Source organism: Conger conger, chromosome 14 (assembly GCF_963514075.1).
Source record: "Conger conger chromosome 14, fConCon1.1, whole genome shotgun sequence".
In the NCBI taxonomy this organism is placed as follows: Eukaryota; Metazoa; Chordata; class Actinopteri; order Anguilliformes; family Congridae; genus Conger; species Conger conger.
Genome location: NC_083773.1, coordinates 22,753,683 through 22,777,686, shown reverse-complemented (window position 1 = coordinate 22,777,686; position 24,004 = coordinate 22,753,683). Strand labels below are relative to the sequence as shown.

Genomic DNA, 24,004 nt, shown 5'->3' with positions numbered 1-24,004 from the left:
AGTCTGTTTCCATACTGCCTTGTTCTAATAGTTGGATACATATGCAAAATCAGCCCAACTATCACCAACCTGCTGTTCCCACATTCACAACTGGATATGTTTATTTTACTACAATATACATGGAGCTTATAGTAAGTAGCTAAATATTTAAGGTAATAATTCATATTTTTCTTCAGTCTCAATGTGTGTGTTGCCATGCCGGTTAGCCATGCAGTGAGGTGAGGAGCCGTTTCCCCTGATTCTGCATGCTGCAGCTTGGTCTCCATGCTCCAGGGAGGGGTGGTGGAACGAGGGTCCTTTGGGAAACGGCCTGGGAAACTGTCCCTCAGGCGTAACCGAGCCTGCTGGCCTTCATTCCACCTCTCAAGCCTGGCTATCTGAAGTCTCCAGGTGCTCCTCCCGGTGTGCGTCAGTTGCTCAGGCGGTTGCTAATTGAAAGGAGACTGCAATGGCTTCCTTGGAGTCGCGGGCACAACCATCCCTCAAGTAGAGTGTTAGTATTGAGCCTTACTACCGGAACAGTCTGTAACAAACTGATATTCTAGAACACATTCCATTACATTGCTATTCTCATCCAATAACGAACCTCAACCACGCATAATGGACTCTAAAAATAGTCTGCTGCACTGACTTTAAAACATGGCCACTGTTGCTACTGTCTTCAATGAGTCATACCAATCTCAGTTGATAAATGCCAGGATATGTGCTGTTCAGACTGCGTGAGGTGATTCAAATCACAGCGGCTTGTTACCACAAGAGGGCAGGCTTATGCTATTTAAGACAATAGTATAGCTGCTGTATGAATTGGTTGAGCCCTATTCTGAATGTGTCTTATTGACAGATTAACTATATTAAATCCTCTTGAGTACTACCTGTTAAGAATGACAGAATTTAAAATATCAGTCTGAGTTTCCACATGCAATATACTGTGCCCTTCAGAACGTTTGGAACAAAGGACCATCATTTATCATTTGTACTCCACAATTAAAGATTTATCATTTAAAAAATCACCTGGGGTTAAAGTGCACATTGTCAGATTTTAATAAAGGGCATTTTTACGCATTTTGTTTTCACCATGTAGAAATTACAGCAGTGTTTACACATAGTCCTCCAATTCAGGGCACCATAACATTTGGACACAGCAATTTTATGTAAATGAATGTAGTTGCTTAGTATTTTGTTGCACATCCACTGCATGCCATGACTTCCTGATGTCTGTGACCAATCAGAGTCTGGTTATTTTAATTTCATGTTATCTTACAAGTGATACTTAAAACTCTTTGCATTTGAATGGATCTCTATGGGAATCGGGGGGTGGGAATAGATTCCGCTAAAAATGCTGATAAAGTATGGAACACATTTGTTGGCTAAATGGCTTTAAGTCATCAAGGGTACAAGGTTATTAAATGAGCCTCAAACTACTGTGCTGCTGCCAGACATGCAGTAGATACAAAAATAATTGTTTCCCAATTTCAAAAGTATAGATCTGAGTATTAGTTATGGGATGTATGATTAAGACTTAAAATTATGGGTCTCTGCCTTGACTTGAGGTATATGATATTTATTCTATCAATGTTTTTTGTAGACGTATCATAGTGTTTTGATATTTGGACTTCCATAAATCACACTGATGAAGAGATCAATTCAAAAGGAATGTAAGACAAGAAATCAAACATGCAGAATGATTTGTACAAGTCATTTGTCGTATCATGCTTTATGGTATTCCCTTAACCATAATTAAAGAGATACAACCTGCAGGAAGAGATATTTGCAATTTATAGAACATCGGATAGATCAGATTCAGAACAGATCCTGCTTTTCTTATCAGACAAATGTTTTGTTTACCACAAGAGGGCAGGCTTATCTTATAGGCAAAAATATTTTAGGAGTTCAATTCTGAATTGATCAAATTAATTTTCATTACAGAATAACAAGAAACATCATAGTTATCTGTGGTTGTAAAGCAGAATAATACAGTGCTCCAATATTCTTTAGTTTTAAAAGTTAGTTTTTATACAAGTCCACTCATGGCTTACAGTTCATACTTTTACAGTGAATCCTTGCCTGTTGCCTTGTCTAAAAAATACAGTAAATATTTCCCAACTTAGTGGAGGTCACTTATTTAATGAACAATCCTCAAATTTCAACATTTGTTTCAGTTGTCATTTTCCACATAAGTACATTTGTTTCTTGGCAGACCAAAAAACACAAGCCTTTTTATCTTCTCTGTGAGCACCAGCCTGCCATCTGAATTAAACATTGCCGTGTTGATTTCCTATTTCCATTTTTAAGCTTCTTGGGTCCTGTGACTAATGCAGATGTAATGACAAAAATTGGCTTATTTTGGCAGAGATGAGTTATTGCTGATTTTGTGTGCTTTTCAAACACATCCACTAAGCACACAGTGACTGCTGTCGCATTCTGAGTGAGAACAGTGTGTGCAGGAGGCTATATTTGCTCCAGTATTAGCTCCGTGTTTACTCTGATTTACACACTGATTCCAGTGTGGGGGAGGGGGTTCAGCTGCGGTCTCGTGTGTCCAAACAGGCTCATCCTTTCCAAGTTTGCATATCGTGGCTTAACTTTCTACATAGTTTTTTATGTATCTCTCTGAAGGGTGAAACAGCAGTGCCACATGATCCTCAGGTTAATTGCTCATATCTCTATAACGCATGAAAGAGTCCATTTCTCTTATCTCTATACCATATGAAAGAGTACACCTGGCCTGTAGCGTAATGGATAAGGTACATGACTGGGACCTGCAAGGTCTGTGATCCGGTGTAGCCACAATAAGATCCACACAGCCATTGGGCCCTTAAGCAAGGCCCTTAACCCCTGCATTGCTCCAGGGGAAAATTGTCTCCTGCTTAGTCTAATCAACTGTACGTCGCTCTGGATAAGAGCATCTGCCAAATGCCATTAATGTAATGAAAAGTACACAAGAGTGTATGGTTTTCCTACATGTGCTCAAACTGAGGGAAAACATGCAACATGCTAGAAGTAGGTACTATAAAAATATATAATACATCTTGTTATAATCCAAAGGAGAGGCATGGAGACCACTATTCCATGTAGTGTAAACAATAACAAGACTATTCAATGTCCATGTTAAATGTAGGGCACTGTAGTATATTCTGTGCTTTCCAATTGAATACATTTGTAAGGCTTCCCCAAAAATGCCTTTGTGTATAGTAAAATAATAGGCCAGCTTGCCAGGCATGCAAACATAAGCTCCACTCAGAAGACGCTTAGGCACACAAGCCAGGACCGCCCTTTCAGCTCAGACGACTTGTTCTACCTCAACAACAAACTCTCATTGGCTGGGCAGCTGTGACATCATCTACAGCCAGTTTCAGAGTGAGGAAGTGCAGTCTGGCTCACAGACATTTGCAGAGCTACTGCTTTCTTCCCTCAGTCGAGCCAGCTCTTTGCAGTTGTTCCTGTGTTTGAGTAAATGCTTTTCAGGCCTGGACAGGTGATTTTCCCCATGGTGCCTCTTTGGGAATAACAATCTCTGTGCCCTGAACAAAAACTATGAAATATAAGAGACAAATCCCTTGCATGTGCAAACTTTAATGGCCAATAAATCTGATTCTGAGTACCCCCGCAGCAGCTAAACTGTTTTCTGCCCAGTTCACTCAAAGCTTATCTTCACTACCTGTTTGCTAGGGTGGGTGGGTATAGTCATAACCATATTCTTGAGAAACAATGGCAGTACATACACCAGTCCAATCTGATAACAGATCCATAATAAAAAATATTGGCCTTGTAACCCAGGTGCTTACAATCACTTCAATGCAGGGTGGCTGATGTCACGACAAGAGCCTATTGGCTCATGAATTGAAAGCACGTACAGCCAAATTGCTCTACACAATGAGGGTTAGATATCAATCTGTATTTGGTGCAAACAGTTGGTGTGGACCCACCCTGAAGGGAATTGTTTATTCTTACCTGTTTAGTAGTTAGTGGCCTTCAAATGCATTTCATCAACAGTTTTCATTCTTTTGTTAATCACCCCTCCATGAACTCACCATTCATCAGTCACAAAAAAGGAAGGCCTGTTAAATCTGTGAGGTAATGTTTTGGCCACATTGCAGCAGAAGAGCCGTGAATGACCTCTCTATTGTCAAAATAGCAGCTAGGACTTCCTTGGCACTTTTAGGGCTGCAGTGCACATTGTGTCTTTCCCCTGCTATGTCCTCAGTCATCAGGTTCCACTCCGATCTTGGATCAGTTCTATATCTCCTCGTTGGTGTTTAACATGAAAGGCTTGAACAGAATGAGAGTCTGTTTATGTGCCAGGTTATCATGAAACCGTGATCAGGGTCAGTCCGTCCTCCATAAAAACATAGGTGCCAGACATATTTTTGTTGTGTACTTTTCTGTATGACCTCAGCTCTTGGATCCTCCGCAGATATCTTTTTTTTAACTTTTATTCATGGAGATATTTTTCCTACACTGTGCTTCTCTATAATTACACAAACCAGCGAAGGCAACGGGAGAGCGCTCAGTGGGGGAAGGCCTCCCAGCAAGCTGCTGGAAGAGGAGCTCTTAATCCATCCCCCACGGTGTGTGGGGCTTGCGGTTAGGCTGACCTCCATCTTGGGCAGACCCTCATTTTCCTTTGTGTCTGCATGCGGTTGATCCAGGCAGAGGCTCCGCTCCCCCTTAATCTCCTCATCTCAGTCTGTTATCTGATTGGAATACCCTCGGGTGTGGTGAGCAGGCAAATTGGTCCAGTGGATTGTGTTTACACTAAGCTTTGCATGCAAAACGGATGACCCGGCCAACCCCCTCCAGCTATTCCCTGTGGGGACTGGCTAACGCACTGAAATGAGACCGGCTGTACTGTTCCCCACAGGGTCATCACTTTACCTGCATGACAACAGCCAGGCCACACACCATTACTGACATAGTTTCATTCATGTATTTTTTCTTTCTTCACTACTCATTGTGAAGGTTATTCCATATTGCGGTGTTATCATATTCACACAACCATTTCCTCTGAATGAAAGTTATTGGTGATGCTTAAGAATGGTGTGTTTATCACTGGATTGAGATATCAGTGGAAGAATGGAAGAAAACATGGTGGATTCCTTTGATGAAGTAATTTCCACCAAGTTTGGTTGTGTAGTATCTGAACAAAGTACCTTTTCTCTTTCGTCAACAAAGACCACAAAAAACAAGTTAAATGTTAGTTTGAAAGCAAGGCCATGCCACACAGTACACAATTTACAACCTTTTTTAGGGCAGAAAACTTGAAACAGAAAAGGCAAAGATGAAAGTCTATAGGAAAAACAGGATTCTGGTGGGCAGGAAGGGGTTAACGTGCTGAGGACTGCTGTCAAGGAAACAGCTGGGGTGTGTTTGGTTAGTGTAGCCCAAAAGTGGGGGTTTGTTATGGAAGGGCAGGGCAGCCAGTGAATGGGGGAGAGGGACTGGCAGGGGGGCTGGCGGGGGAGAAGTGTGAGGAACTCACGATTTAATGCCCGTGAACAACCCCCCCTAACAGCTCCAGTGTTCAGGGAGGGGGTGGGGGGTGCAGAGTTGTACTGGCAGCTGCTTTGGGTTGGGATTCCCGTCAACAGCGGAGCGGAGCGGAGACAATATAGGCTTTGTGAGGCAGGCAGGGGGAGAGACGGGGAGGGGAGACAGGCAGAGACGGGAAGAGGGAAGTTGATGATCTGGTAAACAACTGTGAACGTGAAAAAAAACCCCACACAATGCAGGGAGGCTCTGTTCTTGTACTTTGCTTCCACTCACAGCGGTTCTACTTTTACAGTCGACAGCTAGGGTTTTTCCCCGACTGGGCAAGCGTCTCACCAAATTTAAGCCTCTCAAATATTGAGAAATTGCAAGAGGAAACAGTTGAGGCACATGATTGATGAAATAAACATCTATAAGCATTAAATGTTTAATGCTTTTAGTTGATTAGTTAGATGCATTGTGTGGCTGCTATACACAAGAAGGAGAATAATCTTATTATTCTGCTCTGTTAGGGTTGTTGGTAATTGATACAATACATTATCATACTCAAGGATGGAGCCATTTGTGGAGCCAAAAAAAATATATATATATATAATACACTGAATTCACTCCATATTCCATAGATACAATGCACATCTTCAAGGGAATAGGCTTGTCTCTCTACACTTGCTCATATGGAGAAGTGCTCTCATAAATGTATGTATGCATGAATGTTTTTTGGCTAGAACACTGTCTGCCCAACCCCTGAACCCCCCATCCCCTTCACACACACACACACACACACACACACACACACACACACATACACACACAAGGGACCGTCCCTTAATGATGATGCAGCTGTGGGTGTCAATTCTGCCTGGAAACAAGAAACACAGCTCACCATTTGTCGCTCAGGAAGCTAAGGGAACTGCCCATCAGCCAGCAGTCACGACTCTGCAAATGCTCCCCCCCCCCTCTCACACTCTCACTCTCTCTCCCTCAATGCTTCTGTCTCTGGAAAAAAAGAAAGTTTTTACAAAAAATATTCTGCCTTTTAAGAGTATTTACTGAAGTGCATTCACAGTAGTTTGTTGTGAAATAACAAGGAGAGTAACGCATAGTCATATCTAAAGAGAACCAGGCAAGGGTGAGTAAAATAGATCAACTGAGGAACAGTAAAGGGGGAGTCCAAACTGACTGAAAGCCCTTTACTGCAGAGGGAAGTCAGACAGTTACAGGATGCATGTAGGAACATTTTTCTTCAGTTAGGGGAGTTTCAGAATTACTCAAACCCTCCTCCGAGCTCCATGTCCTGTCCAGTGTTCTCTGTCTACCTTACTTATTAAGCACATGCCCAAACTTGTTGGGTTCAAACCTATTGAGAAGTGTCTATATCCATTGAGTCCCGCATCTGAAATAGCCATACAGGGAAAGAAGGAATGACATTAGCACTCAACCACCCTTAATTTGATGCAAACTGACAAGATGGGACAAAGAGAAAGAAAAATATACACTGAAATGGCCATGGAAATTGAGCCATTGTTTCACACCAGACTAATTTAAGGAAGACATTGTAATCTTCTGGGGCAACAGCACACAGGGGAGGTGTGTGTGTGCGTGTATGTGTTTTGTGTGCGTCTATGTCTATGTATCTCTGTATGTATGTGCGTACGCGTGTGTATGTGGGCCTGTGTATGTATGCGAGTGTGTGCAGTGGAGATGTTAGGGGAGGAGTGTGGTGAGATGGGGGTTGTGTTCTGGCCCTTTCTGTTTTAATTGGGGAAAATGCAGCAAGCTGCTGCCGTAGACGAGGGGATTAGCCAAATGGCCCCAAAAAAGGATCCGCCCGCAGCACCAACTGGTGTCTGACTCACCGGGAGGCCAGGGCTTGCTGACAAAGCCGAAGCCACTACACCTTGGGGGCAGTGGGGATGGGGCGGGCTGGGATTAGGGTTTGGCGGGGTGAGGTGCGGAGCAGCGCGAAATGAGACACAAAACAATAACAGCTCCAGGGCTGGGAGTAATGACCGTGGAAAAACACAAGCCCCTTGCTTGCTTTCTGAGCTAGAGGCAGGAGATTCCTCTCTGCTGGTTTGTGTGAAAAACCACTCTCACCACCATTGTTTACTCATCTAGAAAGCATTTGTGTAACAGCACCTTTGTGAGTTTTATTCATGTGTTTTATACGTATTTTTGGAATAAATTGAATACCTTTGAATGCCAACAGGTGGTTTTGATGCAACAAGTGCTATTTTTCTTCAAAGGAGTGATCCTCATTGTGTGCTCAATCAAAGATTGATGAAGCTGACCCAGCAGACTTTTATTAATGGAGATATTTTTCCGACAGGGTGCTTTACTGTTACATGCTTCTCTATAATTACACAAACCAGCAACCAGCAAGGCAACGGGAGAGCGCTCAGGGAAAAGGCCTCTTAGATACTCCCTTGAACACATTTGTATTTATATAATTCATACAAATCAGGCGATTTGTTCCACAGAATATGGACATTATTTTTGGAAAGCAAAATGTTTTTAAATTGTCCTATTTAAATTATTTTTCAAATAATTGGCCTTTAGTTTAAAGATGGCATTTTCCCTGTATAAATATTTTTGTTCATTGTTAGCATTGAACCAATACTCACAGAAAAATTCAGATACCAAACTATTTTCATAACTACACTATTTTCATTTGGTCTGTCCCAACCAAAATAGCTTATCTATATTTGCTTTGTGCCTATTACAGGGGGTTTTATGTATGATTCTTGTTTTTACACATACCGTCTGCCCAGCTTAAATATCACATTTCCATTTATCCATTTGAAGTTTGCAGTTTGAAAAGAGTGTGGTTTTAACCACTGAACAACAGTAATTTTGGGGTTTCTTCTCAATGCTGGTGTCCACATGCCTTCCAAAGTCTGCAGTGTGTTAACCAGTTATTTCATGAATACTGGTGACAGGAGGAGTTTGGGGAGTGGAGGTAGATGGAGGGTTGGGTGAGGTGCTTTTTTGCTTTTTAATTCAATTCAGATGGAGTTCCACACCACCAAAAAGTGGGGGGATTGCTTTGAACGGTTAAGAAAGCGGTTGTTGAAAAGAAGGAAATCTGCCTGGATACGAGCAGTGACCAATCAGGATCAAGTTAGGCTTATAAACAGTGACTGTCTACAGCAGCTGCTTGGGTCAAAGGGTGTCCATTTCAAACCAAAGTTCTTAAACATCTTTGATCTGGTGAGATTTATGGAAGGTGAAGGGTTAGGTCAGTATTACATGCTCCAGAAACAGCAGTTCTTGGGTTAATTCAGCATTTGTAAAAAAATATATTAAAAAAGTCTACATCTCTGTACTAATTACATGCAGTTTTGTATTTAAATACATTTCCATGTTAGGAATAAACTGCATGTGGCTTACCTTAGAATCTAGCTTTGTTTAGAAACAAAACTATTTCTCAGTTGTATTATCACTCAGCCTACGTGTGCCAAAATGTTTATCGGCCAAGAGTTTTTCCAGCCAACATTTTTTCATTGAACAGTTTACCAAAGGAAAGGAAAGGAAAGCAAATACCATCACCATGGAACAAACAGTGACAGCAAGGCCTATGGCAGGTAAACAATGACCGTATCAGTTTGCGAACATGATTGCAAACACACTGCACCCCTTGATGTCTATAGATAAGGGTGTACAGCATGAGGCTGTATTTCAGCTGAAAAACCAGCCGAGACCGCTTTACCTGGGAAGCCGCACCTCATTGACATTTCACGCCCTTTTCTATGACAGTTTGATTGTTACAGACTGCTGTGAAAGCTCCTTTCACACAGACCCTTTGACTAGAACTATATTTAGTATCATGTGAATGGGCTGAATTATTTAATAACACTGTTTAATCAAATATATCTGAAACATGAATCCTACACCTACACCAGAAAGTAATACAAAAAGATTTGCTAATGCATATTATATATATATAATAATAATTTTTTTTTTCACAGCTAACACCACACCTTACAAAATGGCCACCCTGCTGCTTCATACTCACCTACTTTTAAGACATGTTAATTGCAATCACCAGCAGGTATGCAACTGCCCTGAATCAGCCAGGCAGACTCTCAACAGTTCAAGGCAAATAGTTCCCAAATGACATTAAAACATTTCAATCATTAAACAAATATATACCCAAGGGGCCTTCATTATCATAGTATAGCAGGCCTGGAGAGCCACCCTAGTTTAGCACACCTGATTTGATTAATTTGCTTTAATCAGCTTAACAAGATATCTAGCTGTTCAATGAGGCATGCATTGTTAGGGATGGAGTGAAAATCTACAGGATGGTAGATCTCCAGAAACAGGGTTGGGCAACCCTGCAGTATAGCATTGCTTATTCTATAGTACAATTTATAACTCTCAGATTTGTATACCACAATTGAGTAATATTATTGGTTTAAAACACTTGCCTTATTCACAGGACAGAGAGAAAGGTTGCACTGTGATGGAGCCATTCAACCTCCCTGGTCATCAATTTACTGCAGTACAGTGGTCTCAAACTCATTGCTATGGAGGGCCGCATTTATTACACTTACTCATTTAGCCATATGCATTTAACTGCATTAAAGCACAGAATATAAGAAACAGGTGTCATTAGGCAACACAAATAACACATTTAAGTTTATATGCATTACATGATGAGAAAACCTACAAATTCAACAAATTATTGAATTAATTATAAGATCTGAGGCTGGAATGAAAACCAGCACAGACACAGCCCTCCGTGGCACTGAGTTTGAGTAGTAGAAATTATCCTGAAAACTATCCTGAAATGGCTGCTGGGCATCATCCAGGTGGTTGCTATACATTGGTGGTGGTTGAGGTGAGTTTCCCCCTCATCACTGTAAGTGTTTTAAGTGTCTAGAAAAGCGCTATATAAATGTTATGATCTATCTAGCTATCCTGAACTAATAGCAGTAAATTCACCTCACAGGCATATAATGCTCAGTTGGCCTAGCAGAAGCAGCTTTCAGTCACTACTGCCACTATTGTTCCCCTTGAATTTGTCAATACATCCTTCAGACCAGGTCCATTGTCTTTAGTCTTTTTTACATACAGACCTACCTAGAGCAGCAAAAGCCAGTTCTGCCACATAGTCAGTTTGCCCTCTGGAAATATTTTGGGGACCAACAGGGGCAACAACAAAATATTGTACCTATTGTTTTTCATAGCTAAGAATGCATATTCCTGCTTGAGTGTGAGGAATGTTCTGAGGGAAGTCACAGTAGAAGGGGAAAATCTATAGAATGGCTGATTTTCTAATGCACAAGGAATATAAAAGAGTAACAAAAGAGCTGTAAAATGTAGATTTATTGGGTGTTAAAAAGAAAAAGTGAATAACTAGTCGTGAAGCAATGTAATGGCTGCACGTTTCCAGAACAATCTCTCTTCCTCAGACAACATTGACTCCACTCTATTCCACTCCTTTACATATCTTGAACTATAAAATGGAACACAAGGCCTGAAGATGGTGATGTTCACACACTGACCTCAGATAGTTCCTGGATACTGGGACACAGGGGACAGGGACGTGTTCTGCCTTGCGGGATGAAAACAGTCAAAGTGGACACATTTATATTCACGAAAACCTATGACAAAAGCCCAGTAGCAAACACAAAACATAAGTAAAAATAACTCCTGTATTCCACTTATCATTGCCCACAACTACAACCCAGTAACGGTTTAACACTAGGGATCGAAGTTAAGGTCAGCAATGACTGATACTTCTGCTGAGCAGAAAACACCGGTCCCTGGGGAGTATTTAGGGCGAAGACCTCCATTTATTAGGGATTATTGGCTTTACATGAACCCTGTTGGGACCTGATATCTGGGGGTGAATTAAACAGATATGCGGTTTGTGAATGGGAGACATAGTATTTTTAAATCTGCCGTTCAGAACCCACGTGGTCCTTCAATGACAAACAGGATACTTCAGGGGGTGGAGAAAGATGATCCCACACCATGGAACGAGTGGAAGCCTGTAATCTTATCAGTGTCTCAATGCACCTTGTACCTTGTACCCAAAAACAGGTCTGGCTGCTTTTTTTAAGAGAGGGTGACAGAGGGTTGGGGAGGACAGAGACTGCACAAACATGGAAAGAGTGTGAGGTTATTATTGACTGTGGAGAGGCCAGCGGAGTGACCTCGACTGAAATGCGATTACACATCCCCCTTTTTTATTTCATGGGTCATGGGAGAAATGTGAACTGTGGGTGTGGGTGCAGGCGTGTTGTTTGCACACGCGCGTGCCTGTGTTCGTGGAGTACGATGGCTAGGGGGGGTCACAATGGGAGTGAGAAAATGTGAGAACCCCCTTCCCTTCCCCAGTCTCCTGCTTACCCCTCACACTACATTTGTCTACCAACTGTCAGGAACACAACATGAACACAATAAAGTAACCCCCATCCCAATATCCCCACCCCCTCACCTTATTATTTTACAACAGCCTTTATATTAACTCATAACAATTCACACACAAACCTTCCCAGAAATTTAGAAAAAATGTGACTAATATAGTAACATGCAGCAATTCTAAGAGGCAGAATACATTCTGGATCAAGCTTAATCAAAACAAACATTGTATTTGGGTCAAGTTTTCACAAGCATAACTTTTTGATCTGGATCAATGCCGATTGTACCAAGATGACTCATATTTCCAATATGTACAGCAATCGCATATCTTGATGAGGCAGAATTATTTAGTTATGTATGAAATATTCATTAAATAACATGCACAATATTAAACAGAATATTATGTTATGGGAGTGGTTGGTCAATTCACAGTGTGAATATACAGACAACCAAAGAGAAATTTAAAGACTTAAAGGTTTATAAGGACGAAAAAAGGGATAGGATGTAAAATGTATCTTAAATAATATTAAGACCCTGGTATTTTGAACTGTTGGCTAAACATTACACTTGTCTAATAATTAAAATAAAATAATAATCATTCTGGTTTTATAATACTTCCTCCTGTCTGATCATGGTTTTGATGTAAATAATTCAGGTTTCTGGCATTTCCCGGAAACCTGCAGCATGCCCCAGTTTATTTCTGTTTTGTGTTGGTTTATTTATCATCAGGCATATCAGTTATTTATCAAACACACTTGTTGAAGGGGCTCAGTAGCTGATGAATTTGGCCAGCCTTCCTGAAGACAGAGTTTCCCTTCCCCACCCTGTCTTGGTGAATCGTAGAGGGTAACTTCTGCAAATTAACTTTTCAGGATCATTCAGTGGCACCCACGGTGGAAAATTCCCATTCTCAAACCTGTCATGACATAGTTTAACTGGAGGCTTAAATCAGTCTGAATTGATTACCCGCTCCCCTAATCTGTCTTTCCTCTCAGCATTCACTGCAATGTAATCTGGCCCCACACTTGTTGCCTAGTGAAAGGTCTGAGCGACTGCAGAGGGCCTGGGGTTGGGGGTGGGTGGGTATTGAAAGAGGCCTTTTGCTGGCAGTTTAGTGTGGGGTCAGGCATAGGGAGGGGGGTTCTACAGATGGTGTTGGGACCATGGAGAGAGATTGGTGGTGGGGGGGTGTTGGAGTTGAGCAGGGAGAGACACTTCATTGTCTCCTTCCTTCAAAAACACCAGATGCCCAGTCATGAAAGGGCCAGTGAGGTGATGCCAACTGTCCCGCTCGCGTGCTGCAGACTTCACACCCACCGCCCCGTCCGTGGATCAACAGGGGGAGGAGGGAAGGGGAGGGGGAAGTCTTTTTAGTTTTCAGGTCATTCACTTTTTTTTATGCCCCCTTGGTTTCATGGGCACAAAGTGGCAAGGGGTTGATAGGGGGTGGGGGGTGTCAAGGGGTGGTCACCACAATGTTCCTCTAAGAGCATTCTTGCTTTTCTTATGGAAATTGCACTACTGCTGGGCTCTGATGTGTTTGGAGCTTTGGATGTGGTCACGATGATCAGTTTAACAAAAGGGCTAGGCTTTCGAGAGACCCCCCCCCCCCACGCTTCTGTTTGCGCATACTGTATTCAACCCACCACCAGTTGCTGTTGGGCTCTCAAAGATTCTATCCATTTCACTGTTCTTGTCAAATACATGCTCTCGTTCTGAGTATTTATTTTGTTTGTTTTGCTGTTAACAGATGCAAAATGTAGCCTACTTTTCCATCCATTTGACTATATATACTTAGAATGCTTACAGCAACTGGTTGATGAATAATTTGCATATATTTGTATCAGCCAAATATTTTGTAATAAAAGAGAACAGAAGGAACAATAAAATAACAATATTGTTTTTTTGAGCTGGTCTGAGATAGGTCACTGCGCCATTTGCCAACCCTCTCTTCCCCAGTGCTATAAGATTATGAGAATGGAGTGGAAAATAAATGGCACTTTCAAATTGCTCAATATATCTAATCACTTTCAGTGATGTTCTCTTTCCTGTGAAACAGCCCTGGGTGTCAACAGTTGTAATGCCCATGAAACCACAATACACAAGTCCCTCAGGAAAACTGGCCCACTGTACAAACAATTATTTAGTTAATCAGTCAGTCCTGAGTTCCTATCTCAAGGAATTCAACTACACTGCATCATGTGTAATGATAACCAAATGCATTACAGGAAAATGTATACACAAGATGACAGGGATGGAAGGAAGAATGGGAAGACCAGAGGACTAGAGAATGAACTGATAGATGTTGGAGATGGTACAAGCATTTGAGGGGATATTTCAGGATTTTTCAGTCATTTTGAGCCCTTGGTCAGTAGGATCAGACATTTAAACTTCTGGAGGCCATCTCCTGTTTAGTCCTTTCATCATTCAGACTAGTTTTGGGGAAACTTCTTTGGTTGTTTGGAAATTACCAGTTACTCAACATTGAAAGTAGTTGACCTACAGTGAAGCTACTCTAAAGAGGAAGGTGGCTTGCAGTGCCACAATTACTCAAGAAATGTAGTTACATCTACAATGGCTTACATTTTTGGCTTGCAAAGCTTTTTTTCCTGTTTGGATAGATGATATGAAGTACATTCTTAAACAGGGCCGTGTTTGTTACCCAAGAAATAACAAGCAAGTGAGCAATGCCTTCTTTTTTTCATACAGGGAGAACCATAGTACAGCTCAGTGGGAAGAACCAGTAAGGTGCGGAAAATAGCAACTGACTGTTGGCAACGAAAGTGAGTGCATCTCACCAATCAGAATTAGAGAGAAAAGAGAGAGGAGGCAGAGTTTGGTCCAAGAGGTTTGGGGGGAAATAATGGTGCCAAAGTTAGTTGGGGGGTTCCTGTAGTTCACCTCAAAATTAGAAAAAAGTCATTCCAATTTGAATGCAAACTGCTTTAATGTCAAACTAGTTAACTACTACCCAAAACTGCAGAGCAGAGCTCCCAACTGAGAAGGGGATAATGGTTTGACTCATTTGCCAATGAGTCATTTTCACCTGTCAAGCAAAAACATACAAGCATACATTCTATTTGAGAGAAAAAAATAATTAAAGTCATTAAAAGACAAACAATACTATTTTTGAAGTGTCACATGTCCCATTTGCTCATTCTCTGTACAGATGAATATACACCACTCGTACAAGCTCAGTCTTTGTCTAACCAGAAATATCAGCCTTTTATGTCGGTAAGATGGAAAGAATTGAGGTTTGAATCAAGGTCACTGAATCAGCTACAGGTCAAGTATGACAAATTAAAAAATTTTGGTCACCACCCTGCCTCAGCTATACAACAACCTGCTCCTTTTTTTTAGGTCACAAATACTTGTACTCGTTTCCTTGTGCGAAAACACAAGCAGATACAGGTTTATTGATCAAGTGTGATGTCAGAATATAAATAAAAGGTATAAAAAAAGCTTCATTTGTTGATGCAGTGGTTACTATGCAATGCCTTGCAATATATTAGGCAATCAGAATTACTGGAAAATGTGAAAAATTTGTACAATTGAGCAATTCACGAGTGACAGTGCAATCCGATTAGAATATCTGAAGGAAGCCACCAATATCTCGCCAGGCATCCTGGGATTGTATGCAGGTTTGTTGCCATGGCAAAGAAAAATATTTGCTGAGATCCGAGAAACCAGAGATCACATAGAGACGTGCAATTTCCATAGACCCTTGCATGACCAGCCTACCTTGTGTAGACATTCAGGCCTACTCAACATGCACATTATAAATGAAACTTGGTACAGCTATATGGTTGTGTGATGTCCTATTAATTACTAGGATACTGAAAACTGCAGGGGACAAGGCCTTCCAGATAACTATAATTTAACAGAGCATGCAATTCCAACAATGCGCTATGATCTCAAGTCAAGTAAACATTCAGAACAAGGTGTCAACTTGAATTCATAAAGGTTTTATTGTCGTAAAATTACTTCGTCAAGTACAAAACTGTACACGTATCTATATATGTACACATCCATCTTTTTAAAAATGTACATAAAATGCATACTTCTCAGCTTAAAAATGCTACAATGTCTATATTCAAACAGTAAACAAGATCAGCTGCTCAACAGCTCAGTAGAATGCTGTAGACCCTGCAATCCAGCATGGGCTACAGACGTCAGTTGTCTTTATTTTTTTAACCCATTTTATTGATAGGCAATGGAACCTTAAAGCTTTAAAGTCCACAGAAACATGGCTGGTCAAAAAACAGTAACCCACAACATTCCCTGTACCCAAAATTACAATACTAAAGGCCAAATCTTAACCCACAGGGGAATAACGTGCTCGGAGCAATGGGTTGAGAACAATGCGTTTAATATTAGCGATTTAGCTTCCCAATAGCACACATGGCTGATCTTTTAATACTCTGGCTCTATTGCACGACAAGACCCAAGTCATGGCAGTAATATTGAGAATGATTCCAACTGAAGAACATGTCAGATGTTGCTTCAAAGCAACAAAAAGGCAGTACTTAGTCACAAACAAAGTATAAATAGTAGTAAATCCAATTAGGAAGGAGTGAGGGATGATTGGTCCCGATTTAAAGTAGTGCATCCTAAGACAAAATGGTTCCTAAAATTGTCAGGGCATTGTTCCTATAGAAATCACAAAACATTTGGAATGGCACTAATGCATTCATCCTGCTTACCTTGAGACCCGGTATTATTGCACCATTACATTCAATTGAAACCCTAAAGTTAGTGTCCAAATTGTTTCATAAATAAGCCTCCAGCTTAAGTCAAGACACTTGGAAAACTAAACCTGACCAGTGCAAAGAGCGCATGGGCTAGTTGTCAAAAGCACCATCTCTACTCAAGTTGGACCAAATGAAAACTTCTGGGAAATAATTTTACGAGCTACATTGAATGTTTAGCGTTTTAATTCCGATGCATTTTATACCGGGAAAATGCTGAATATAGTCACAAAATATCATTTTAAAAAGGGATGTGTCAAGTTTTACCCGAGTTAAGAAATAAAATCAGTATGGGAAGCAGCTTGCCAATTTGCTGGTGTATGTATTGCCCCCTAAGCATGTGCCATGTGACACGGGACACATATGTCTAACTTGAAACAGTCATCAGGTAGTTTTTGGGAGGACTTGTGCGCCCCATCAGTGCATGGTTCTTGCAGTTCAGTGTTGAATTATACAAAGTGCTGCCGTTGTTGGATCCGGAGTTGGCCGCGGGTGCTTCAGCCTCATAGAGGACGCAGATGGATCCGTCTTCTCCGATGCGATAGGACACTTCGTAAGGGTCAACCCAGAGGGTCAGCTCTCTCGGTAGGAGTCGAAACAGCTGCTGGCTGCTTAAACCAATTCGACCAGCAACTTTGCTAATGATGGGATCCATTTCATGGTTTATCCGAATACAACGGTAGCCCGAGCCCTTCTGTGGCCTGTCTGGGAACCAGTGGTGATTGTAGTGCTCTGTAAGTGGACCAAGAAAATGTTAAAATAAGCCGTTACGATATGGAAGATACAGGATCAATAACATTAATTTAGCGAAGTAACGTTAGCCAACTACGATGACCATGTAATAATGTAATGTAATGATGGCGCGCCAGTATAGACGACGGCAGTTTTAAAACTAGGCCCACTACAGTTGCTAGCTGGTTAACGTTAGCTTCATAAATTAGCCAAAAGGTACGGAGGTTAAGAAAGACGGATGACAAAGCATCCAAATTACAAGCATCATATCTAATTCGAATAGTCAATGTGAAAACCATTCTCTTTTCAATCGAAACAATAACCAAAGTTCACATCTTTTGTGAGAGTTAACGAACTCTGATCGCACTAATTGAGCCCAGGGCGTGCGCTTGGCCGTCTCTAGTTAGTAGTTTGGTCGACGTTCGTCACTCAACATCAAGGCCCAACTGTGGGATCAGCTAGCGCGAACATACATTACCGTTACAAAATAACTGACTTTTGCCAACCACATTACACACCAGTAGTATGCGCAATATTCAGTTGTATGAACATTAAGCTGAAAAGGTGATTTAACTTTACGAAATTAGGCAGTTCACAGTATGGTGATCAAGGGGAAATGAGCTAGTTAGCTATAGTTAGCAAACGAGGTCAAGTCGAGCGAGATATTACCTGATAATGTTTGTTGTAGGCAGTCGCAGAAAAATTGCAGTTGCTGCTCACTGAGGAAACCAGTTGTTCTCAACAGCCTAGACACGAAGCTGGCTGCCGCCGTTACTTCAGGTACCATTTCAGCTTTGGTTCCGTAGCTTTGGCTCATTGTCCTTATTGCATTCAGAAATTGTCACAGAAGGGCGAGTTCGACAGATAACGTAGCGAGTTAGCAAAGACGCGAATTACTTGGTAGAATGGTAGCCACGTTCGCTTTGGCGTCAACACAAAATGTTGGTTGCAGACCGCAAGCAAATTATCATCCTGTTTCACAGCGACAAGGTAGTAAGTTCAGACGACTCCAAAAGAACTCGAAGAATCGGTCGTAGCTGCTTTTTCTGCGGATGAGACGCAGTTTTATTGAGGGCGAAACAATAGAGTGGGACAGCCTACTTTTTTTTGGATTGACGGGAAGATTAGCCAATGAGAGTTCAATAAATTGTTTCTACGACTAATCCCAAATTGTGATTGGCTTTTCTGCCAAAAGAGTCGGAGACGTACATTCTCGTGACGTCAATGATGGAAAGTACAGTGTTTTTCTCAATCCTTTTCACTGAATCCAGTCATTTTTTTTAATCTTTGGAATCGTAAAAATAGCATTAATTCCTGTTATTCGGCAGAACTAGCTACGCGTGTGAAATAATTATGGAATCTACCAGTGGAAGGGACTGTATGAAATCTCATGAATATCAATACTTTTACATCTATAAAAGACTACTGTGCTTGAGTGTAAATAAACAAAACAGAAAACTCGGTTATGGTTTTAACAAGCTGACTTGTTTTGCATTTTTTGAGTGGTCAATTTATCTCACTGGAGTCGGTGCTATCTGTAAACATACAATAAATACATAGTGGTTACCCTCAGGAGTGTACGGAGAATGGCAAAAACAAAACAGAGCAAGGTTTAATAAAATTATTTTAAGTTTAGACAATCCCTTCAAATAATTTGTTGATTTCACGAGCCATTTAATATATCTAAATTATCTAAAATTATTTTTAAACAGCTGGGTGTAAATACTACTCTATATATTTCTTAGAAATGAATTATATTATGCAGTCACAATGGCTGAACCAGAATAAAAAAGGCACACCATGGCTGCCTGGTACATGTGTAAATAAGTCAGGAAATTAGGTTTCAAGCAATTTGCACCTCTCAGCTCCATGTGAAGCAGTCTTTTAACTTCACAGTTTGGACAAAGGAGGATTGAATCATTCATCCATCAGGTAGCATCCAAGGGATTCACATGTTGAATTGCATATCAATACATCTTTATTTGGTGCACATTTGCATTTGATGTTCTATTGTCACCATGATGTTCTAAGGCTATCACCGTGATTAGCCTTAGACCGTAATGGCACTTATGTATAGATATCAATACTTGTATAGGTATTGTTGTTTTTATTGGCTGTTGTATTGTTGTATTCTAGCTGCCAACTATGGTATGCTAGTTTGAAAGTTGATTGTACTCTTCAAGGGTTCTGAATTTCTGTATGTTTACACTAGGACTCGGAACTGTACTGTCCTCTCAGGTCCACTTTTTCACTTGTTCTTGTGTTTGATTTGCACTTTGTTGTACATTGCTCTGGATAAGAGTGTCTGCTAAATGCCACGTAATGTAATGTAATGTAATGTATTGTTGTCTTCCAGGGTAAATATTCAAATATCCACACAATACTGTTTTCAGTGTTTGTAGGTAAATTCTTTCCAGCTGATAGACTTCCTCAACGTTGACATGAAGTGGAAATTAAAATAAATGGTAAAATGGTAAATGGTTGGAATTTATATAGCGCCTTTATCCAAAGCGCTGTACAATTGATGCTTCTCATTCACCCATTCATACACACACTCACACACCGATACCGATTGGCTGCCATGCAAGGCACCAACCAGCTCATCAGGAGCATTTGGGGGTTAGGTGTCTTGCTCAAGGACACTTCGACACAGCCCGGGCAGGGGATCAAACCGACAACCCTGCTCTTACTGCCTGAGCCATGTCACCCCCAAATAGTGATGATGACTGTTGTGTAGTGTACTGCATAGTTTAGTAGGCATTTTAGTACGTGATATATTAAGGCATCATAATCCATCTGGTTTTTAATACAGCTATTAAAGACTCTTTTGTGGTGTATGATTAGGGCCATTTTTATTTTCCAAGATATACTTAGGAATTTAACCCCATTTAACTTATTCGAAGGTGTTCTGGAACCAAACAAAGATGTTATAATGATAAAGCTGCATTTTAAGTCTGATTTAGAGGATATGAGGTGATATCTGTAATCTGAAATCACAATTGCCCAGTCATGATCTGCAGAGAAGGTCTATGCTAGTTGTCTCAAACCCTGGTCCTGGGACTTTTGTTTTTGTTTTCACCTTAAAATCACCTCCCTGTTGAGACCCAGGTAACTGGGTGAGGTGAGTTAACTGTGTAATGAACTGCTCTCATTGATTAATTAACTGCAGAGTAACAACGAAAACCAGCAGATCCTGTAGCTCTCCAGGACCAGGGTTGGAGACCATGCACACTATGGAAAGGTTTTCCATTTGAACAAGACATTCACTCCAAGAGTGGAACTCTGTGGCTGTGAGTCACCACAGCGACATCTAGAGGATGAATATTGAAATTTAGCATTACTAGTGCAATAAAATAGTGTGACCACCAGGGGTGTTTTTTCCCTTCTTGTCATAAATTCAAGAGCTCATATGTGCAAAGAGACTGGTGTAGCATAGCATCAAACCTCCTGAATTTCCTATTCAATGTATGTGTTTTATGGGCGGCACGGATGGTGCAGTGGGTAGCACTGCCGCCTCACGGCAAGGAGGTCCTGGGTTCGAATCCCCGTCGGCCGGGGCCTCTCTGTGTGGAGTTTGCATGTTCTCCCCGTGTCTGCGTGGGTTTCCTCCGGGTACTCCGGTTTCCTCCCACAGTCCAAAGACATGCAGGTTAGGCTGATTGGAGAGTCTAAATTGCCCGTAGGTATGAGTGTATGAGTGTATGAGTGTGTGAGTGAATGGTGTGTGTGCCCTGCGATGGACTGGCGACCTGTCCAGGGTGTATTCCTGCCTTTCGCCCAATGTATGCTGGGATAGGCTCCAGCCCCCCTGCGACCCTGTTCAGGATAAGCGGGTTCAGATAATGGATGGATGGATGGATGGATGTATGTGTTTTATTAAAATACTGTATGTTGTTGGTTGTATTTAGATGGTGCGTGTGCAGCAGTCAATACTAGCAGTCTGCTTTAACAGCAGGTTCTCTCTCTCTCTCTCTCTCTCTCTCTCTCTCACACACACACACACACGCACACGCACACACACATAGATAATTGTGTTTCTTTTGCAGTACTCCTTAGGCAAGCTGGCTACAGGTGGTTTTGGCTGCTGTTCACAAAACTGTGGCAGGGAGATATGTATGAGTCATATTTCAGCTGGCAAAAGTTTGCTATCTATTTAGCTGATTAATTACATGTGCTGTGTTTAATGAACCATCACTACTACCAGACCTTGTAGATTGGCAGTAGTGATGGTAGGTATTACAAGCACAACATATTACAAGCATAAGTTGCTTACAAAAGTAGACAACGTGTCTACTAATTACAGCTAAAATTGCTCGGTCAACTAACTAAACAGATTAATTGCAGCAAGCATTCTACAGGTTGCGTATACAGTAAATCCTCAAATTGTCCGGGATTCTATATGAAGCCGGGCCTCGGTCGATTCGGACAAATAAAGGCCGGCCCCAAATACAAAAGCCGGGGTAATATTGCCTACCAGTAGGACTATCAGTCCATGAGCACTAGAAGACATTGTTTCGATTTAACTCAATGAAATAAAAGAGCTCTTCTTAATATTTTATATTGTTGGTTGGTTTAATACTGTTGCCAATGAAAAGTCGTTGTCCTACACCATGGGTCTCCAACACGTTGCTCTCAAGCTACAAGTCGCTTGCCGCCCCCTTCTGAGTAGCTTGCCAAAAACTGAAGCAGTATACATTTAAACACAATTGTTGCCGCGAGGCATTCCAGCCTACGAATTTAATAAAAAGTAAATCAGGCAAAATTAAAAATTAACTCAATTTAGGCTACTTGGCTACGCAATAAGGTTTCCATGTATTTACAGCACAGCGCACATTCAATGAATGAATGAAAGCGGCTGCCTTGACTCGCAATAAACAGACGGGTGGAAATCCTGACACTCTTTCAACTACATAAAACTTAACAGTGAACCATCAAATACCCCCAATATTTCAGTGCCCATCAGTCCCAACATTTAGCAATTGAATCAAACAGTCCAAAGGTAAATTAAATCCAAAACCAAAGCGAAAATCTTTTGATAGCCTACCCGTATGCTGCTCCAAACGAAACGCATGTCTAACAATAAAACGCACTTTAGGAAAAAAAGATCCATAACTTGCTGTTATCTACGCTAATTTGTTATTGTTCATGAAGGCGTGTCTGGCAAGTTGGTATTTTATGAAGACGCATCTGTTTTGGCTTTCATTAATGGTTTAGCTACTCAAGTTGCGTTTCTGAACGGTTACAGGAAGTGTTGAACAGTGTTGGCCCACTTTAAGTGTAGCCTTTTGCTTTATTTCTAAGAATAAAATTCTACAACAGAAGCCTAATAAGAAATAAAGGCCTGCCTCCAATACAAGCCTGCCCCAAATAAAGGCCTGTGCTTTGTGCAGCCTAAGTAAATAAAAGACCCCGGCCACAATTTGAGGATTTACAGTAATACAAATAAAAATCAAGTTAATTCAATTGAATATGTTTATTTAGTGAAAACACATCAGCAAACTCACTAAATGTTGTACAGTTGTACTCTGTATGTCAATAACTTGTGTGTAATAATAAAGAATACAGTGTAAATTGCTCTGGATATGTGTAATCCTCTCTCTCTCTCTCTCGTACACACAGACACACACACATATACACAAAAGATGTGCACACAGAGACATACACACACACAGCTAATTAAGCCTCTTTTGCAGTACATCCTTAACACACAGAAGTATTGCTGACTTTAGTTTCAGTTTGCCTTCTCTCATGTTATTAAGTGACTTAGTGGGAAAGGGGATTTATCCATGTTCTAATCTTCTTATAGTGTTACTGTTTAAATGTTAAACTGGAGAAAACCCATGGAAAAAGTACAAAAAAGGTGAGTTCATAATGGGGTATGCAACAATAACTGTATTAAAATAACTGAGACAGTTCCTTTGATTATAGTACAGTAGTCATATAAGAAAGATAATTATTATAATGCAATTAACACTGTGGTGTTATTGTAGTTACTATTATTATTGCTATTTTGATTTGTTTCATGGAGCTGTGCTTTAGTGACTGTCTCTCTGAAAAGGCTGAAGAATTATGGTATTTATAATGCGGTTGATCCCATTGGAACTGACAGCGTCTTCATCTTGGACCGGCGGTCTGTCTGGCTGTTTGTGCTCTCAGCTTGTTAGCGGCTCGATACGAGCGGGACCTCATTGGAACGGTGACCGGATGATGAAGAGGATGAGGAGGGAAAGGGGAAGGAAGAGGAAGGTCAGACGCCGGGTTGTTGGGCTGGAAGTAAGCGGCGCTCAGCCGTGTGAGGCTGAACGTGCGCACCAGTGAGCATTTCATCTGGACCCCACTCCCAGCCCCCTGCCAGCATCTCCCGTCTCCTTTTAGAGCGTGAAAGCCTTCACTGCCTTTCAATCCTTTCAAATATGGATACAAACATCTTCTACTGTGTTACCTAAGTGTCTTAGGGCCGGTTTCACAGAAAGATTAGTCTTAGACTAAATTACATTTTGAATAGAGATTCTCCATACAGAACTTAATTTAGTCCAGGATTAAATTCCTCCAGTACCTCCAAGATTTTTGTATAGGCTATCAGTATTTCTTTGTGGTAAACATCATCTGTTTTTACGTGTTTTTTTTTCAAATTTCATATGTTTATTTCATATGTCCATTATTTA

The 24,004-nt window shown here is 41.1% G+C and overlaps 1 protein-coding gene across 1 annotated transcript; it reads right to left on the bottom strand.

Annotated features, from left to right (window-relative positions):
* Window positions 1-15,803: 15,803 nt before the first annotated feature.
* Window positions 15,804-18,404, bottom strand: LOC133110741 (protein BTG2-like). The gene is made up of 2 exons (XM_061221027.1): window positions 18,009-18,404; window positions 15,804-17,339 (listed from the first exon to the last, which is right to left on the bottom strand). Exons 1-2 carry the CDS (start codon window positions 18,154-18,156, stop codon window positions 16,975-16,977), a joined length of 513 nt encoding a protein of 170 aa, XP_061077011.1. The 5' UTR covers window positions 18,157-18,404; the 3' UTR covers window positions 15,804-16,974.
* Between the last annotated feature and the right edge of the window lie 5,600 nt (window positions 18,405-24,004).